The 16302-nt window shown below is 41.2% G+C and overlaps 2 protein-coding genes across 5 annotated transcripts; one reads left to right on the forward strand and one right to left on the reverse strand.

Annotated features, from left to right (window-relative positions):
* Nucleotides 1-588: 588 nt before the first annotated feature.
* LOC133397282 (uncharacterized protein C12orf40-like) lies at nt 589-6585 on the reverse strand. 4 transcript variants are annotated; one of them, XM_061667977.1, is made up of 10 exons: nt 4388-4454; nt 4261-4325; nt 4099-4190; nt 3875-4027; nt 3731-3803; nt 3382-3415; nt 3271-3295; nt 3098-3183; nt 2034-2430; nt 589-1382 (listed from the first exon to the last, which is right to left on the reverse strand). In XM_061667977.1, exons 1-10 carry the CDS (start codon nt 4391-4393, stop codon nt 1294-1296), a joined length of 1020 nt encoding a protein of 339 aa, XP_061523961.1. In that variant the 5' UTR covers nt 4394-4454; the 3' UTR covers nt 589-1293. The 4 variants fall into 4 exon arrangements, with proteins under 4 accessions (XP_061523961.1, XP_061523960.1, XP_061523963.1 ...); XM_061667976.1 differs by having other exon boundaries at nt 3098-3186; XM_061667979.1 differs by lacking the exons at nt 589-1382; nt 2034-2430; nt 3098-3183; nt 3271-3295 and adding exons at nt 5261-5369; nt 5722-5851; nt 5975-6113; nt 6189-6228; nt 6295-6372 and having other exon boundaries at nt 3394-3415; nt 3731-4027; nt 4388-4502.
* A 226-nt stretch (nt 6586-6811) lies between these two features.
* On the forward strand, nt 6812-15951 carry LOC133397280 (ATP-binding cassette sub-family D member 2-like). The gene is given in 11 exon segments (XM_061667975.1): nt 6812-7746; nt 7748-7885; nt 8631-8811; nt 8886-9007; nt 10422-10584; nt 10687-10781; nt 11230-11375; nt 12021-12166; nt 12399-12483; nt 12889-13014; nt 13090-15951. Coding segments are annotated over 11 exon segments (2196 nt in total). The 5' UTR covers nt 6812-6957; the 3' UTR covers nt 13295-15951.
* Nucleotides 15952-16302: the final 351 nt, after the last annotated feature.

The raw sequence follows: 16302 nt of genomic DNA on the forward strand, positions 1-16302 counted from the left end.
TAAGATCCTTATTTTGTTTTACTTTTACATATCAGTTGTGATTTTTTTTTTTCTCCCCCTGTCTTCCACCACTGCCTTATGTACAAATAGATCAAATTCATGTGATCCTCGTGCCATAATGATCGGTGGGTAAAATTTGGCCGTTTCTGTTGTAAAGTGTGAGAGTCCACCTGTTTTTATGGTTAACTTGATGTGCTTATGTAGCAAAAGAAAACTGTACGTAATTATTCATTTCGAATGTATTGCACATAAATGTTAGATTCATCGTACCTAACTAAATATTTGAAAACAAACGGTTCTTAAAAATTAAATGCAAATGTATTGAACTTAAAAGTTAAATACAACTGAACTGTACTTAACAAATGTCCTGTACTGGATTTAAATTATTATTATTTTTAAAGACAATATGCAGTTTGAACATTTGTTAATTTACAATACCACTAGAGGGAGCTAGCGTACCCCTAATGGAGGATAGTACAGTATTTACTAATACAAGTGTTGAATACAGTTATGAACAGCTCTATTTCAAGTCTCATTTAAACAGGGAATCACAATAAGTACACCTGCACAATCTTATGGTATCCATGCATCAACAGATTTATTAGTTTGCAGTAATGAACAACTGGATCATAGTGAGATGTGTCAAAAAACGATTCCAGCGACTGTATATCAAAGAGTGGGAACAACTTATAAATATGCGAAACATATTCTCCCTTGTCATTCAGTTACGCAAATTCTGTCATTACTTGTACTTTGTTTATCGTGGGGAGTGACATTCCCTTCCAAATGTGTTAGGTGGTTTAAAAAAAAAAAAAAAGACTATTTTGTACTTCAGCAGGTTCAAGTTCCATTTCCAGGCTGTGCAATTGGTGACCAAATATTTGCGGTGATTGTTTCAGGCTGCACTTTGTCACGGTGTGTCGTGTTAGCCTTTTAGCAGTCGTGTTAACGCTGTGCACTCACCGAACAGTTATGTGTGCCGGGGTGTTCCTCGTGCATTCCTACACTTTTCGACCAGGTCGAGAAAGACAGATAGAGTGATGTATAGCATATGTAATTGTCTAAGCTGTCAAATGTTTTGCTAGAGTTTATATTCTATTTCAAAGAATATCTTTGATTGTGTGCGTATTGGGGGAAAGAAATAAAGCAGTGAATCAGTAATGCGTTGGGGTTTCATTTCAGTGTTGCTATGACAGCGGGAGGTTACCACAAAGCGTTGAACATGCACAGAACAGGTATGTTTCCCCTCCTTATCATTCCTTATCCTTTCTTTGCTTCAGCAGGAGCAAAATGTCAGCTATTTCCTGGAGAGTTGCCCCCCCGCCATGGTGGCGGTGGCGTTGTCCAGCCTCGCTCCATCAGGGGGCTGTGGCACGAGCCTCCTGCAAGAAATGACACATTTAGTGGTATTGTATGACAGTGATTAGCAACCAGCGTCTCAAGTTTCCAACTTTACGTAATCAGTCTGAAAATGATTGTCACTTAGTGTTTTTTTTGTGTGCAGGTATTTTGCAAAATGTCATCTTACAAGAAAGTGAGTGTTAAAAGAAGCGGATGATGTCCATTGACTTCAACCGTAAAATAATCAAAACATGTGTGATTGACTCTCCCCGGGGATGAAAGTGACAAAGGTGTTGCGAAAAAGGCAAAAAACTGAGGGAGATTATTCGGTGAAAGTGAAATGAAAGATTTTGCAAATAAGGAAGAACCTTTTTTTCTTTGCCTTGTACTTTGTTATTACTGTCTAATTCTGTACAGTGCTATTGTTTGAATTAAAAAAAAAACAGACTTTACAAAGACTTTTAGGTGTTTTTGAGCAGGATGCCACAGTTTAATGGCATTTCCATTCATTTCAACGGGAAAGGCTGATTTGAGACACGATTGATTTAAATTCCGAGCATGGTCATAAGACAAATTAAACTTGTAAATTAAGGTTCAATTGTATTTTTTTTTGGGTGAGATTAAATATGTGCCTTGCAATTAATGTTGGGAAACACCCTTAAATGATGTGGAATGAGCGTCATTAACTGTACCTTTGCTGACTTTTCTCAAAATGTTCTGGAGTATCTGTGAGCTCATTCTGCTTTTACGCCGAAGAGTCAGATTCAAAATGCTTAAGGAGTTGAATTTCTTCTTTCTCCACAGGGCTGGCCTCCTTCCACTCTTTGCTCTTCCCTCGACAGGAGCTTCTGTGCAGCCAGTGTGCCCTCCAGTGGCTTCCTGCTGTAGTGACACATCAACAGGTGGAGAGGGGTCTGAGACCAGGGTGCACTGGGTGGCGACGTCGCATGTCTTCAAAGTGGACCCGTGGATGGTTTGAGTTTCTGCATCTGTCCTTTCACTGGGTGCTTTCTGGCATGCACAAAACTCCGGCCTGTTGGCTAGGGCTTGCATCGGAGAAAATCCCAACGGATGACAACATTCTTCACTCTAATGAATCGAGAGAAAATGACATCATACATCAGGGCTTCTCATGTCTTCTGGGTGCTGGTACCTCATGGGCCAGCGATAAACATTTTTAAGGACCCAGTGATAATCCTCACACCAATTAAACATAACTAGCAAATTTACCCCTAAAAGTACAAAAATAAATAAATAAATAAAGTATTTTTGAAGAAAAAAAAGGGAACAGGGAAGAAATAAATATTAGTCATAAGACAGTCCTGTACATATATATATATATATATATATATATATATATATATATATATATATATGTATATATATATGTTTGTTTTTTTATTATTTTGGAAAAGACTGTCTAAAAAGTAGGAAAGTGTTCTAAAAAGGCCTTTTTTTCTTGAAAATAAAAAGAGTATTTCTGAAATAATATGCCTTTTGTTCTGAAAACCAAAAACAATTCATGTCTGATTTATTGGATGATACATCCCAATTATATGTGAGATTGTCATTGGCTCAAAGCTTATATAAGGAGGAGTCAGTTTGTTTCAGTGAGATGACAATTGATTGCAAGTTGTTTTGCGGACCCGAAAAGCAATGGCTGGTGGGACGCCTCAGAGGCCTGGGGATCTCAATTTGAGAACCACTTAGTGTGTCGGTTATTTCTTAACCGAGCGGAAGCAGATTGTTAACTTACATCACTGGAGCTTGAACTCAGGTGACCCCTTTTGAAAGAGGAAGTTGGCGAAGAACCCCAACCGCTCATTGGGTATTCCGGGCATGCTGCTGGGGGGGGGGGGGAGAACCAACTTGAGTGTATTTGCATAATGGATGAAGGAAGGAATGTTTTGAATGGGAAGGTGGACTTACGAACGTTCATGCTCCAATTGGGCAGCTGTGAAGGAATTAGACATCAAACTTTAGGATTTGTTGTTGTTGTTTTTATGGTTCACCACTCGGTGACACTATTGTTTAGCTTACCTGCACCTCAAAGGCCTGTGGCTCAGGGACAGTTCTAAACAAAACAAATGTGTTACATGTGAATGTGGCAAAATCTCACCAGGAATATTTGTCTTATTTCTAGGCAAAACTAATCTGATTACACTTACAATGAGACTCGTCACGTAAAGATTTATTCGTTTTTCGATGAAAAAGAAATGTCGACTTCAAGTAAACATGAGCTGAAACAAGTGAAAATGATCTAAAAACAAAGTTATTGTAGAGGGTGTGTGTCTTATTTTAAGTGTAATCAGACTAATTTCAACTAGAATATAATAATAATATTTCAAATGTTCTTGGTAAGATTTTGATGTTTTTGCAGTGTACCTACTGTGGGGTTGAAGCTTGAACTGATGCTTCATCCTTGAGATATATCTTTGTTTTTTCACTCCCGAAATGAAAAGCTGAACGGTTGAAGGTTTTTTTTTTTAGCTCTCTTAGCCACTGAATTTGTCAAAATTATTGCTGCATTTACCATCAGTTTCAGATTCGTCCACAATAAATCCCTTAAAGATGTCCTCTTCAAAGAGCTGCTGACTCCCTGTCTGGTTTAGATTGAAGTCCAGGGTGGGCTCAATTAGGGACACTTGGCTCAGGAATGTGTCTTGAAATCTTGGGTGTTCGGTGGCTGCACTGCAGTAACAAAAATATCAGTCTCTCATATTTCAGCTGACTCTTAATTGGTCAAATTGTTCTCACTCTGGGGTTCCAAAGAAAGCTGCTGAGGATGTGGCTGGGTTTGAAGACCAGCTGTCTTCCGCCATCCCTCTGGGCGCACAGAAAGGCTGAAACTACAGTAAATTATGAGCAAATGCTATACTTCCAATGAATATGTTGCTTATGATGTTCTCTTTCAGCTACTGTGTTCTGATCCAGATCAGATGTTTCCCAGGGTGATGGGGGCCATCCGGGAAGTGGCTGGCTTCCTGCAGACAAATCCAACGTGTCATTTCGATTTCCTCCGTTCTCTGTGTACCAAGATACACACCAGCATGGCCTAAGGCGGAAGGTGAGGACGAGAAGGGGCTGAGGGTCCCCGCTATGGGAGGCAGGTAGTCAGCTGCGCTGTTGTCTGAGAAGGAGCACTCCACAACTGGTGACAGCTGAAGACAGAAACACATTTTTAAGTGTGTTCTTTCCTTAACAATCAATTCATAGACTCGTTGTTTACTACTTTGCAGATTCCCAACTGTGTGAACAAGTAGCTGCCATATTTCTGTTGGGGAGTTCCCTTTCATCTTTGTGTAAAAAAGTAGTCATCCATCAGTCATTTTTGCTGCAAATAGCAAAAATCCACAAATGACGCTCTTCCAAAAAGGTTTGTAATTGCTTATAAATGCCACACGATGGCAGCAAAAACCTTTTTTTTTGTTTTTTTAAAGACAAGGCCTGATGAAATGCAGCTCTTCCCCTCACTTGAAAATAGTGTATTGCCCCAAGGTGCCACACGATGGCGCCAAAGCAGCATTATTTTTTTTAGACTGAGCACAAAAAACAGTGAAAAAGTGAGTTTTTCAGCAAATAACCGAGGATCACCCCCCCACCCCAAAAAAAATGCAAATGGTCAAATTTGTGAATGCCGAACTGCAAATATGCAGGGGTTTACTATAAATGCTCTGAAGTTGATTTGAGGGAAATTCTAGTGTGTGGCACATGATATTTTTTCCCTAATCATGGCTTGATCACCTCACTGAAGGGTAACTGCTTGTCAAAAAACATGGCAAGTATGCACTTTTTTTTTTTCCACATTGTGTCCATTGAGGTCAACCCCACCAAAATAACAGTTTCTTGCTAAAACTGTCTTTCGGTGTGGTTCCCCCAAAAAATAGCTGTTTGTTGGGGAAAAAAATTTACCACTCACTGTCATGTGGCTGGTTTTCTTTTCTCCATTTACGAACATGGCTTTGTTACTTGCTTGCCAAATCTTGAAGGGTTGTGGGACAATCTGTCTCGTCCTCTCGCTTTGAACACTAAAACAACAGAAGAAAAGTCAAGGTTTTCAGTGTGAATGGGCAGCATTTCATTCTGACCAAATCCTTTTTCAACAGTCTGTGTTTAAAAAAAAAAAAAGGGTACATTTCAGTGTCAGTGGTGCCTTGACACTTAACTGTATCTTCAGGGCCCTGGAAAAGGTACAAACAGCTACTTCTGAGTCATATAACGCAGCAATTGTCATCGCTACAATCCAGAAGTCGGGCAAAGGTGTCTAACTCAAGATTGCACATCTACAGCGTTTTCACTGTTATAACCTTTCCCCGAGTACGATGTTGTAAGTCGAGATTAAAAGCAACTTTAACACCACTGATGTAGGGTCTCTTCTACCTGCACTGAGGTTGGCTCTCCACCAGACTCAGCTGGGATGGAGAGCCGGGGCTCATGGGAAGTATCAAGGGGTTGACACCCCTCTTCTTCCCTCCTCTTTTGGAGCCCAGTACTGCAACTGGGGGAGGATCTGAAAGACATCACAGTATAGAGCGGTATCAACATTCTACTAAAACGTGTGTACGTGCAGTCGAGCAACAGGCTAACAATGGACGTGATTATCAAAATGTCTCGTTTTGAGTACCATATTTACCTTTATGCTCTTTCTTTGCTGCTATCTGGTTGACCACAAACAGTGTCACGAGGTCCATACTGGCGAAGGAGCTGACTTCAGGGGGGGTAGCATCCAGGTTTTTCAATTTATTTTGCATTTTCATCTTTTCAAAGAATTCCTAACAGGGGGAGAGACGTACATTAGTGTTCAACTAAGAATGTGCCAAATATGTCAATATGTTAAGTTGACTGACTCGCTGCTTTTTCGTATCATCTTTCATCATTAGCCGGTTCCTGTAAGGAAAAGTACGTTTAGCATAACATGCTAAGCTAATAGTTTTCATTAAGCATTAACCTTACCTCGACCCGCCAACCCAGTTCATTTTAAATTAAGTCGTAAAAATGTAAATAAAAATGTCGAAAAATAAAATATGTTCAATGTTAGTTTAACTATTTTTTTTTTTTTACATTCAATCAAAAAAATGTTGCGTGACAAATGTGACAGCGCGGGACACCTCTCACACGAGCTCAGAATTGTTCACAATAACGTAATTAATGGACTATGTGGTTCTCATAGTTTCAGAATGCAACATTAATACGTATTTTGTTACATATATATTAATTTATATCTCCACCATAAACCCGAGTGGGACGGTTTGTTTATTTTGTTTTTAACCGCAACCACTCGCGAAAGACGGAAATCACGGTGAGGCCACAGGCAAATACGTGCTTTGTTAAACAAAAGGACACGTTAAATGACACCGTTCCTTTATACGCATTTTGGTGAATATGTGCTTTAATTTGAAACGCAAACCCGGAAGTACAATGTTTGGCCTAATTGCCGGGTTGAACTTGAGAGCAGGATGTAGCTTTACGTCTTCGGACCGTTTTCCTTTTTTTTTTTTTTTTTTTTTTTTTTTGTATCACCGCGGCCGCCGACGTCCTTCTCACGTCGACGCGGTGAGTGGATTAGGGTGATGGGCGTTTGGGGGGCCGCCATAAAAGCCGACAAACGTACTAAAAATGTCCACCATCCTTAGTGCGGCGTCCAAAGTGAAATGGGACCGCACGGCTGTAGCTAAGCGAGCCGTGTTTCTCGCCGCTGCAGCCTACGGCGTCAAAACTCTCTACCCGGTCATCTGCAGGCAGCTCTGCAAAAAACAAGCCGACCGACGGTCTGAAAACGGATCGGCATGCTCGTTAAAATGCCGCATAGACGCTGCGGATCCATTGAGGGCGTCCCCTGGGGTCAACGCGGAATTCTTCAAGCAGATCCTGGAACTTGCAAAAATCCTTTTCCCCAAGCTGCTGTCCAAGGAGCTCGCTTTGCTCTCCTTGCACTCTGTGGCGCTGGTCTCCAGGACGTTCCTGTCCATCTACGTGGCCAGCTTGGACGGCAAGATAGTGAAGACCATCGTGGAGAAGCAGCCGAAAAGCTTCATCATCCAGCTCGTCAAATGGCTCCTCATCGCCATCCCGGCCACGTTCGTCAACAGCGCCATCCGCTTCTTGGAGTGCAAGCTGGCCCTGGCCTTCCGCACCCGCCTGGTGAACCATGCCTACCGGACCTACTTCACCGACCAGACCTACTACAGAGTCAGCAACATGGACGGGAGGCTGGCCAACCCGGACCAGTCCCTGACGGAGGACGTGCTGATGTTCTCCCAGTCGGTTGCCCATCTGTACTCTAACCTCACCAAGCCCATCCTGGACGTGATGCTCACCTCCTACACGCTCATCCGGACGGCTCGGTCCAGGGGCGCCAACGCCAGCGGGCCCACGCTGCTGGCCGGCTTGGTGGTCTTCGCCACCTGCCAAGGTCCTCCGGTCGTGCTCGCCTAAATTCGGCAAGCTGGTGGCCGAGGAGGCGCACCGGAAGGGATACCTGCGCTATGTGCACTCCAGGATCATCGCCAACGCGGAGGAAATCGCCTTCTATAGGGGACACAAGGTATGTCCAATGCATACAGCTCAACCTTTCGGGCACAGGTGTCCAACTTGATGTGTGCGGGCCAGATCCGGCCCTCTACTTCATTTTATGTGGCCCGCAAAACTCGCATGCAGTGATTCCAAATTAATTATCCAGTTTCCTAAAATTGGTCCGAAATTGTTGTATTTATTTTTTTCTTTATACAAAAAAATAATGTATCCTTGTTCATCTGTCTATAATGTATAATGACAGGCAGAGCCATGAAATGCTCTTCCATTAGATGGCAGAAGTTACATAATTGACCTTTGTGTCCATTTCCTCTGAGGTTTGTCACATGTAAAATATGTGGCTTGGCTCAATAAAGGTTTAAAAACACTGCGGTAAGGGACAAGATGTCCACATCTCCATGCTTTATCCCCACAAATATTCCATAAACAAATACAGTGTAGCTCAGCTTCTGGCTAGCAGACTTCATGACTAACCATGTGTTTGAAAAACCAAGTATACATCAGTAACGTCAAGCTTCTGCTTCTCAAACGTTTTACACCAAATACCACCTAAAAAAAAAAGTACCACCATCATGGCCAACATTAAAATAGAGTAGCATAATAGGCCTCAGTGTTCATCAAAAACAGAACTGTTTTTTTTCAAAAAATTACATTGAATGTTATTCTAAGCCACTGTCACATTATGCACAGTTGAACATTAAAATTGTGCTAAAATATAGATAATACAACTATGGATTGCGGTGCGTTGTCCCCGGCAGGTAGAGATGCGCCAGCTACAAAAGTGCTATCGCGCCCTGGCCGAGCAGATGAACTTGATCCTCTCCAAGCGCCTGTGGTACATCATGATCGAGCAGTTCCTCATGAAGTACGTGTGGAGCAGCAGCGGCCTCGTCATGGTGGCCGTGCCCATCATCACTGCCACCGGCTTCGCCGACAACGGTAATGGAAATATCATATCTGCTTTAAAAAAAAAAAAAAAAAAAAAAAGCTCACTCCCCTCTTTTGGTTTCTAGAAACAGCTGACGGTCACCCACATCGGATGGTGAGTGAGAGGACGGAGGCCTTCACCACCGCCCGGAACCTTTTGGCATCGGGAGCCGACGCCATCGAGAGGATCATGTCCTCCTACAAAGAGGTGACGGCCATGTGCCCCGGCATGTGCGTATTTGCAGATTTTTGAGTCAAATGTTAAACTTCGTCCACACCAAAAAAGAAGATACAGTGATGTGGTAATGATGTTATGGCATCACTGGAAAATTTGAGGTGCCGAGCACCCTCTTGTCAACATTTTTCGTCGGCTCTGATTACATGGTGTGTGCAGCCGATAGGCAGGCAAGCCCTTGCTTGTATTTCTAAAACGTCATTCTTCAGACACATACTCACGCCCACAAGCACAGCAGCTGTCTTATGTAAAAGGTGCGTGTTTGGATGAATGGTTAAATGGCAAGTCTCAACAATATGTAGTCGTTCCACCTGAAGAGAACAACTTCAATACTTAATGTTATTCTAGCAGCATCGATAAGCAGGATAGAAAATAGATGGACGGATGAGAGTGCTAAGTATTTTTTTTTTAGTGGTAGACTTTTTGTAAAATGTTTGAGGAGCACAGTTGGAGCAGTTAGCGTTCTGGTTTGTTGCAAGGAGAACAGCATCGCTGTCATTGCCACGGCAACCCCCTGGTAACCCCTTAGGATATTGGTTGATCAGCCTCGATACCTTGTTGCATTTGCCCTAACATATTGAACGAAGCATAAAAATGAACCGCTTTATGGGCAAAAAGTACATTGCACCTGTACAAGCTTTCTGCGGTCATTAAGAGTTTTAAAGTTACATGGAATTGAACTGGAACGTGCGCAAACAAAGGAAAGGAGTGAAATCGGTTGCCTTATTTCAATGGCCGCTGCTCCGTCTCCCAGGGCTTAAGCTCACTGTGAATAATCCTCCATCTGTTGATCTTTGAGCCGACATCTCCCTCGCGCTGTGTCTCTTTTGCACTCTCCATGTGATTAACAAATGTGAAGTCCCGCTATATGACAGATGAACATCATATTTCAGAATCGCAACCTCTGTCTTGAGTCATCTGGCCCCCATGTGGCCATATTTAATTCAACTTAGTTAAATGAATAATATTTTCATTTTAATAACATCTGTGTTTAGTTCAACTTATTTCAACATTATGTTGAAATAATATATGTTGCTGATTTTATGTTGAAATAAAATTGCTATTCTCATTAAAACATATTTAAATACAATTAACGTTGTAAAATAAGTTAAAAAAAAAAAGTTCCCTAAGATATACAGTATCTAAATAAAATACTGTTTAATTGCATTTTATTTAAATTCAAATATGTATTTTATTAAGTTATTTAAAGACGACTACGATATATTTAATTAATATATATTTCCAGAATGACCTTGGGGATCAATACCTAATCTAATTTACTGAACCCAATCTATGAATGAACCTGGCGAGCTGTGGGTCACACAAACATTTAGTAGAAAACCGGCATCACTCCCCTCTTCACCCCCCCGTGTGTGTGTTTTTTCAGGTCACAGAACTGGCGGGCTACACGGCGCGAGTCCATAACATGTTTGTGGTGTTCGAGGATGTCCAGAGGGGCGTCTACAAGCGCTCGTCGCTGACCGCCGCCAACGGAGGAGAGAAGAAGAGCAAACCAGAGATGCACATCGATGGACCGCTGGAGATTAAAGGTACGTCCCACATCGCAACATACCCACAAAAAAATCTGTTTTAAGAAGGGATTTTTTTTTTTTTTTAAACCGAGATTTTCGTGATCCTTCTTCTCATGTCAGGTGAAGTGATAGACGTGGACAACGGCATTGTGTGCGAAAACGTCCCAATTATAACACCCAACGGGGACGTCGTCGTGTCCAGCCTCAATGTTAAGGTGAGATCGGAGAAGAATAGCCACGTATGCCGTGTCCAGCTTGCTCACTAAGCCACGCCCCTTAAAGGCACCCATCCAACAGCAAATACTGCAGTAAATACAGTAATCACACACAAGCAATCTTTACATATTTTTGTATTGTTTTTTTTGTTTTTTTATACAATACAGTGCTGTTGTTCTTAAAAATATGTATCAAAACAAATGTGTTTGACGCTGATCTGGATGAATGGCATTTCAGTTTATGCTGTTACATTTTGATTATGGAACAAAATATGTCAGCACACTGTTGGTGGAAATGGGACGATATAGGATGTATGGCGTGGTGCGTTCAAGTACCCTCCTCAGATGGAACAATGCTGAGTAACCATTGAGCATATTCCTACCTTGTACACACTCCATACCCTTCTACACGATTGCGCAGACAATTAATAATTGTTTTGCCTTTCAGGTGGAAGAGGGCATGCACCTATTGATCACGGGCCCTAACGGCTGCGGTAAAAGCTCCCTCTTCCGCATCCTCAGCGGTTTGTGGCCCGTGTACGGCGGGCGCCTCCACAAACCCTCCCCTCAGCATATGTTCTACATCCCACAGAGGTACACACACACACACACACACACACACACACACATCTTATTCCATAGCACTTACTATGATCGCCGCTTTGTTTGACCAAACTCGTGGTGTACCTGCTTGTAATCGAATCCATTGTAACAGGAGCTTTCAAATAAATATTGAACTACTTTTAGAAAGGCTAGTCATCAGATAAGTTGTTAGCACATTGTGTAAATATTGCGTACACCTTTTTTTCTGATCCCGTACTTTTTCCCCTCCGTTTTGCCCATGTTTGTGAATGAGACATTTATTAAAAGATGAAGGGTAGCAAGGCTTTCTATCAATACAGCCCATTTATCTTTTATGCACTGATGTTCCGAATCTCCGCTAATCCGCGAGAGATGAGTCAGTACAATGTGAGCCCACTGGCACCAGCTTGATTTGAAAATACAATTTTTTTGAAAGTTGACCCAAACATACAAATTTGTACAGTTTCTATTGTCAGATAATTTTACTTAAAGTAAGTAATCTATTCCTAATTTCTCATTCCTAAATTCAAAAAGCAAGTTTGATCATATTATCCTTAAAATAAGCTTTATCAAGTGAACCCAAAATAGAAGTTACCTTTTGACTGATTACACCGCCTTACTTTTTGGATGAAATGCTAAATTCATTTGTGTGCTCAGGCCCTACATGTCTATGGGCTCTCTGCGGGACCAGGTGATCTATCCCGATTCCCCGGAGGACATGTCCGCCAGAGGCCTCAGCGACAAGGACCTGGAGGTCATTTTGGACATCGTCAATCTCAACCACATTGTCACCAGGGAAGGAGGTACGAAGGGGTATTAAGTCCTGTTAAAGGACTGCCAATCTTCTCACGAATGAACGATTGTTCGGAACAGTACACGGCTTAGTGCCCCCGGAGGGTTTTACGTGTGATTGCGCTGCACTGTGACCAAAGCCCTTTTATCAATTAGTATGCAATATTAACAGCAAACGGACACGTTTAACAGTAGAATTCCCAAACGAAAAAGGCTTGTCATCTTCTTCTCCCCGTCCTTCAGGCTGGGATGCCGAGCTGGACTGGAAGGATGTGCTGTCCGGAGGCGAGAAGCAAAGGATGGGCATGGCTCGCATGTTTTACCACAAGTATGGACACCATTAATACCCTCTTACAATAAACACATTCACTGGCCACAATCTTATGAGAGCTGTAACAAAAAAATTTACATGGAGAAAATAGTGTTCAGTTTTTATTCTCATGTGCTGAAATTGTTAGGTGTTGCAATTTCAAGGTATAAAAAACAAAACAAAAAAAAGCAACTATAAATTGCAAAATGTTCCTGTTTCCAAGGTATACAAAATAGGGGAATTGTGTCCCCGGTCCTTGAAATTAATATTGAATTGTTAAATGTTGCAGTCTCATGGTGTTATATTGTGGACATTTTGTAGAAAGTCCTTGAAATTATTGTTACATGTGTCAGTGTCAAGATTAAAAAAACTAAATGGGAATTTTGTTTAGAGTACTTCAAACTATGCATGTGTGTGTGTCAGGCCTAAATACGCCCTGTTGGACGAGTGCACCAGCGCTGTGAGCATCGACGTGGAGGGCAAAATTTTCCAGGCGGCCAAAGACGCCGGCATCTCCCTGCTGTCCATCACGCACAGACCCTCGCTGTGGTAAGCGGCCGCCCTCTTCCCTCCTCTCGAAGCCCTCGTTTCCGACCCGCTCACACGTCCGGCGTCTCTCGCCAGGAAGTACCACACGCACTTGCTGCAGTTCGACGGCGAGGGCGGCTGGCGCTTCGAGCAGCTGGACACGGCCACGCGCCTCTCGCTCACCGAGGAGAAGCAGCGCCTGGAGAGCCAGCTGGCCGGCATCCCCGAGATGCAGCAGCGCCTCAACGAGCTCTGCAAGATCCTGGGCGACGACTCGGTGCTCCGAACCGCCGACGAGTGACGGGGAGGGAGGAGACCGAGCTCGGTTTCGACCGTCTCCTCTCTCTCGGCCACTCCATTTTAAATTTATTTTTACATGAGCAAAGTCGTTATATGATCAAAAAGCCTGCCAGATGTTCTCAAACATTTTTTTCAAGGACCCCCTCATAATCTTAACGCCAATTAAACATGACCACCACGTGAACCCCTAAATGCAGTAGGAATTAAAAATCTGTTTCCATAAATTTTTATATAATTTTTTTAGGGAAAAAAAGTTATAATCTTCACAAGAACAAAGATAAATTTTGGGGGGGGGGGATAAAAAGTTGTATAGTATGAGAGTGAAGTGATGTCATTAAAGTCAACATTCAACATTCACAAGAATTAAAAAAATACTACTTTATTCTCATAATATTTCGCCTTTTTAATATAATTAATAATGCACTTTGATCCAAAAAATATTTTATTTGTGCAGCTAATGTAGGGAGGAGTAATTATGTTTGTTTTATTGCCGCCCCATATGTAGGTATGCACTTTTTAAAAAATGATACGACATTATTTTATTACAACTTTGTGGATCCCAAAGCTGTGACTGATTTGAGAAGCTGCTGCTTAAAGCAACAGAAAAAAAAAAAAAAAAAAAGCACAGCTCAGAGTGAGTTTATTTTAACATAGCACTTTACATTTTTTTTTTTTTTTATAAGTACACCATTGTGTTTTAAGCAGTAGTTTCCACGCTATACACTGGGATGTGCCGAATTCTACCGAGCTGACTTCTTATTTTCGTCTTTCACTTCATGCCTTTATTTTTTGTGCGTGTGCAGAATCCCACTCCACCCCTTTATTTTTCCGCCTTTCTCACTCCCCCACACACATGCAAAATAAAAAGCCATCTAAAACCTATTATTGGAGCGATTAGTGACACAGGTCTGACCTCTGAACGGAGGGCTTTTTGGTTTAGCGAACAAACACAATGCCCTAAAGAGGCCCCCCGTCTGCCAAGCGGGCAGCTGACCATGAAAGTCCGGCTTGCAAAGCGTGTCATGTGACCACGAATTGAATATTCTGTCTGGGGTTGAAGCTGGTTGTTTGATGCCTATTTCCGTTTTTTTAAGACCTTATGTGGTCATCCAAATTTGGATCAACAAATTGCGCAGTCACCTCCTGAATATGTCCAAATGTTGTCATTAACTTTGAATAGGGCCCGACCGGTATGGATTTTTTTTAGCCCGATTCCGATAATTGGCAGAATAAAATTCCGATAACTGATTAATCACCCGATTAATTTAAGAATACTTTTTAAGTGTTCGACAATGGGTGAGCAAATTACGCCCTGGGGGCTACATTCGGCCCGCTACATTTTTTAATCTGGCAGACTAAGCGTTTACATTATCAATTATATAATATTATCATCATTGTCCTGTAATTTGTTCCATTCATTACCTGCAATTGGTTGATTACATTAGTGCATGCAGTTTATATTTTTTCTTGTTTCATACATTCGTCTCGTTAATTAATTAATTGGTTGATTTATTGCAAATAATATTATTTTCAAAAAATTAGTAATCAATGTATACAGTACATACAATTAACTTATTTTATGTGTTATCAGACCATTGGTTAATTACATTAAAATAATATTAAATACTACAATTTTAAAATGCAAATGTTTTTTTTTTTTTTTAAACAAACATTTTACTTGTACTTTTTAAAAAAAAGAATAATAATTTTTAACACCTTATCTCCGGCTGATTGAGCACAAACGTTTGCCCACCCCTGTTTCAGACTGCAGCTGGATTTCCCAGACGCCTTCTGGTGCTGCTACATGCCAGAGACAAAAACAGGACTTTCTCATTTAGAAGCAGTGTAAAAAATGGTAATAATAATGCCATGTTACTGGTTATGATGGACAATCACTTGCATCATAAAATCAGTTTTTATTTTCAACCTGTGGATAAAACAAAAACTGAAAATGCTGCGCTGCTCAGGATATTGGCTTCTCGTTTAGTTTCCCACACAATGTGACTTTTCGCCTTTTAATCCCACGCCGAGCTTCTAAGGCCACTTTGCGGCTGTATGGCGATCTTTTGATTTGTTAACAGCTCTATTCTTTTGATAAACCATCTCACAAGGTCTCGGATTGCCATGGCAACAAGATTCCCATAGTCAGACTCTGCTGACAGAAGGGTGAGCGTGCCTCTGAATGAGACGGAGTCTGGACGTTGAGTGTTTCAATAGTACTCATTTATTTGAGAACAAAACCGAATGAATACAGGACAATTAATACAATGGCCCAACTTTATTTCGTCCCTGCCCAATGACTGATTTTAGTCCTACCACTAGTTGTAAGGACGTGATGTTTTATTGCATGGGAACCTCATTGTTCTTTATCCCTTTAGAAGACAAGTCAGTACATAACAATCCAGTTAGCTTCATGCCCTTTTGTGCATTGAAGATTGAATGTATAATGTTCCATTTCCGAAAGAATACACATTTTGTGTGTACGTGTTAACCGTGCATGTCGTGTTAATTTAACGGATTAAGGATTTGGGATTGTCCATCCATTTTACCTCCCGATCCTATACTCTTGTGCATGTGTTGGAGTTTATATGTATTTTCATCTTTAATAAGCGTGAAGATGTTTTTTTTCTTGTAAATAAAACAATTTGGTGCAAATGACTCATGTCGTGCACTCCAATACATGTTTAGCATTGCAGGAGAAGCTTAATGCATTTTTATTCCATGAATTGTTCTCATACTACTACTTTGGAATGCGGTGCAGTATTGTAATTTGTCCACAGGGTGGTAGTATATTACAAAACAAGGTTCATTTTTATACAGTACAAACTATATTAATAGCTTTATTATTATTTGGCAATTACACTGCATTAATTATTATAAATATGTATTATAGTTTTATTCTTTTTTTTTTACTGGAGGAAAATGGTCTTCCATAGGTTCGTTTACTGAAAAATTTAGCATTTTTTGTGCAATATTTAGGAAAATGTAATTTCCCAACTCCACCACTTG

This window comes from Phycodurus eques, chromosome 22 (genome assembly GCF_024500275.1).
Source record: "Phycodurus eques isolate BA_2022a chromosome 22, UOR_Pequ_1.1, whole genome shotgun sequence".
In the NCBI taxonomy this organism is placed as follows: domain Eukaryota; kingdom Metazoa; phylum Chordata; class Actinopteri; order Syngnathiformes; family Syngnathidae; genus Phycodurus; species Phycodurus eques.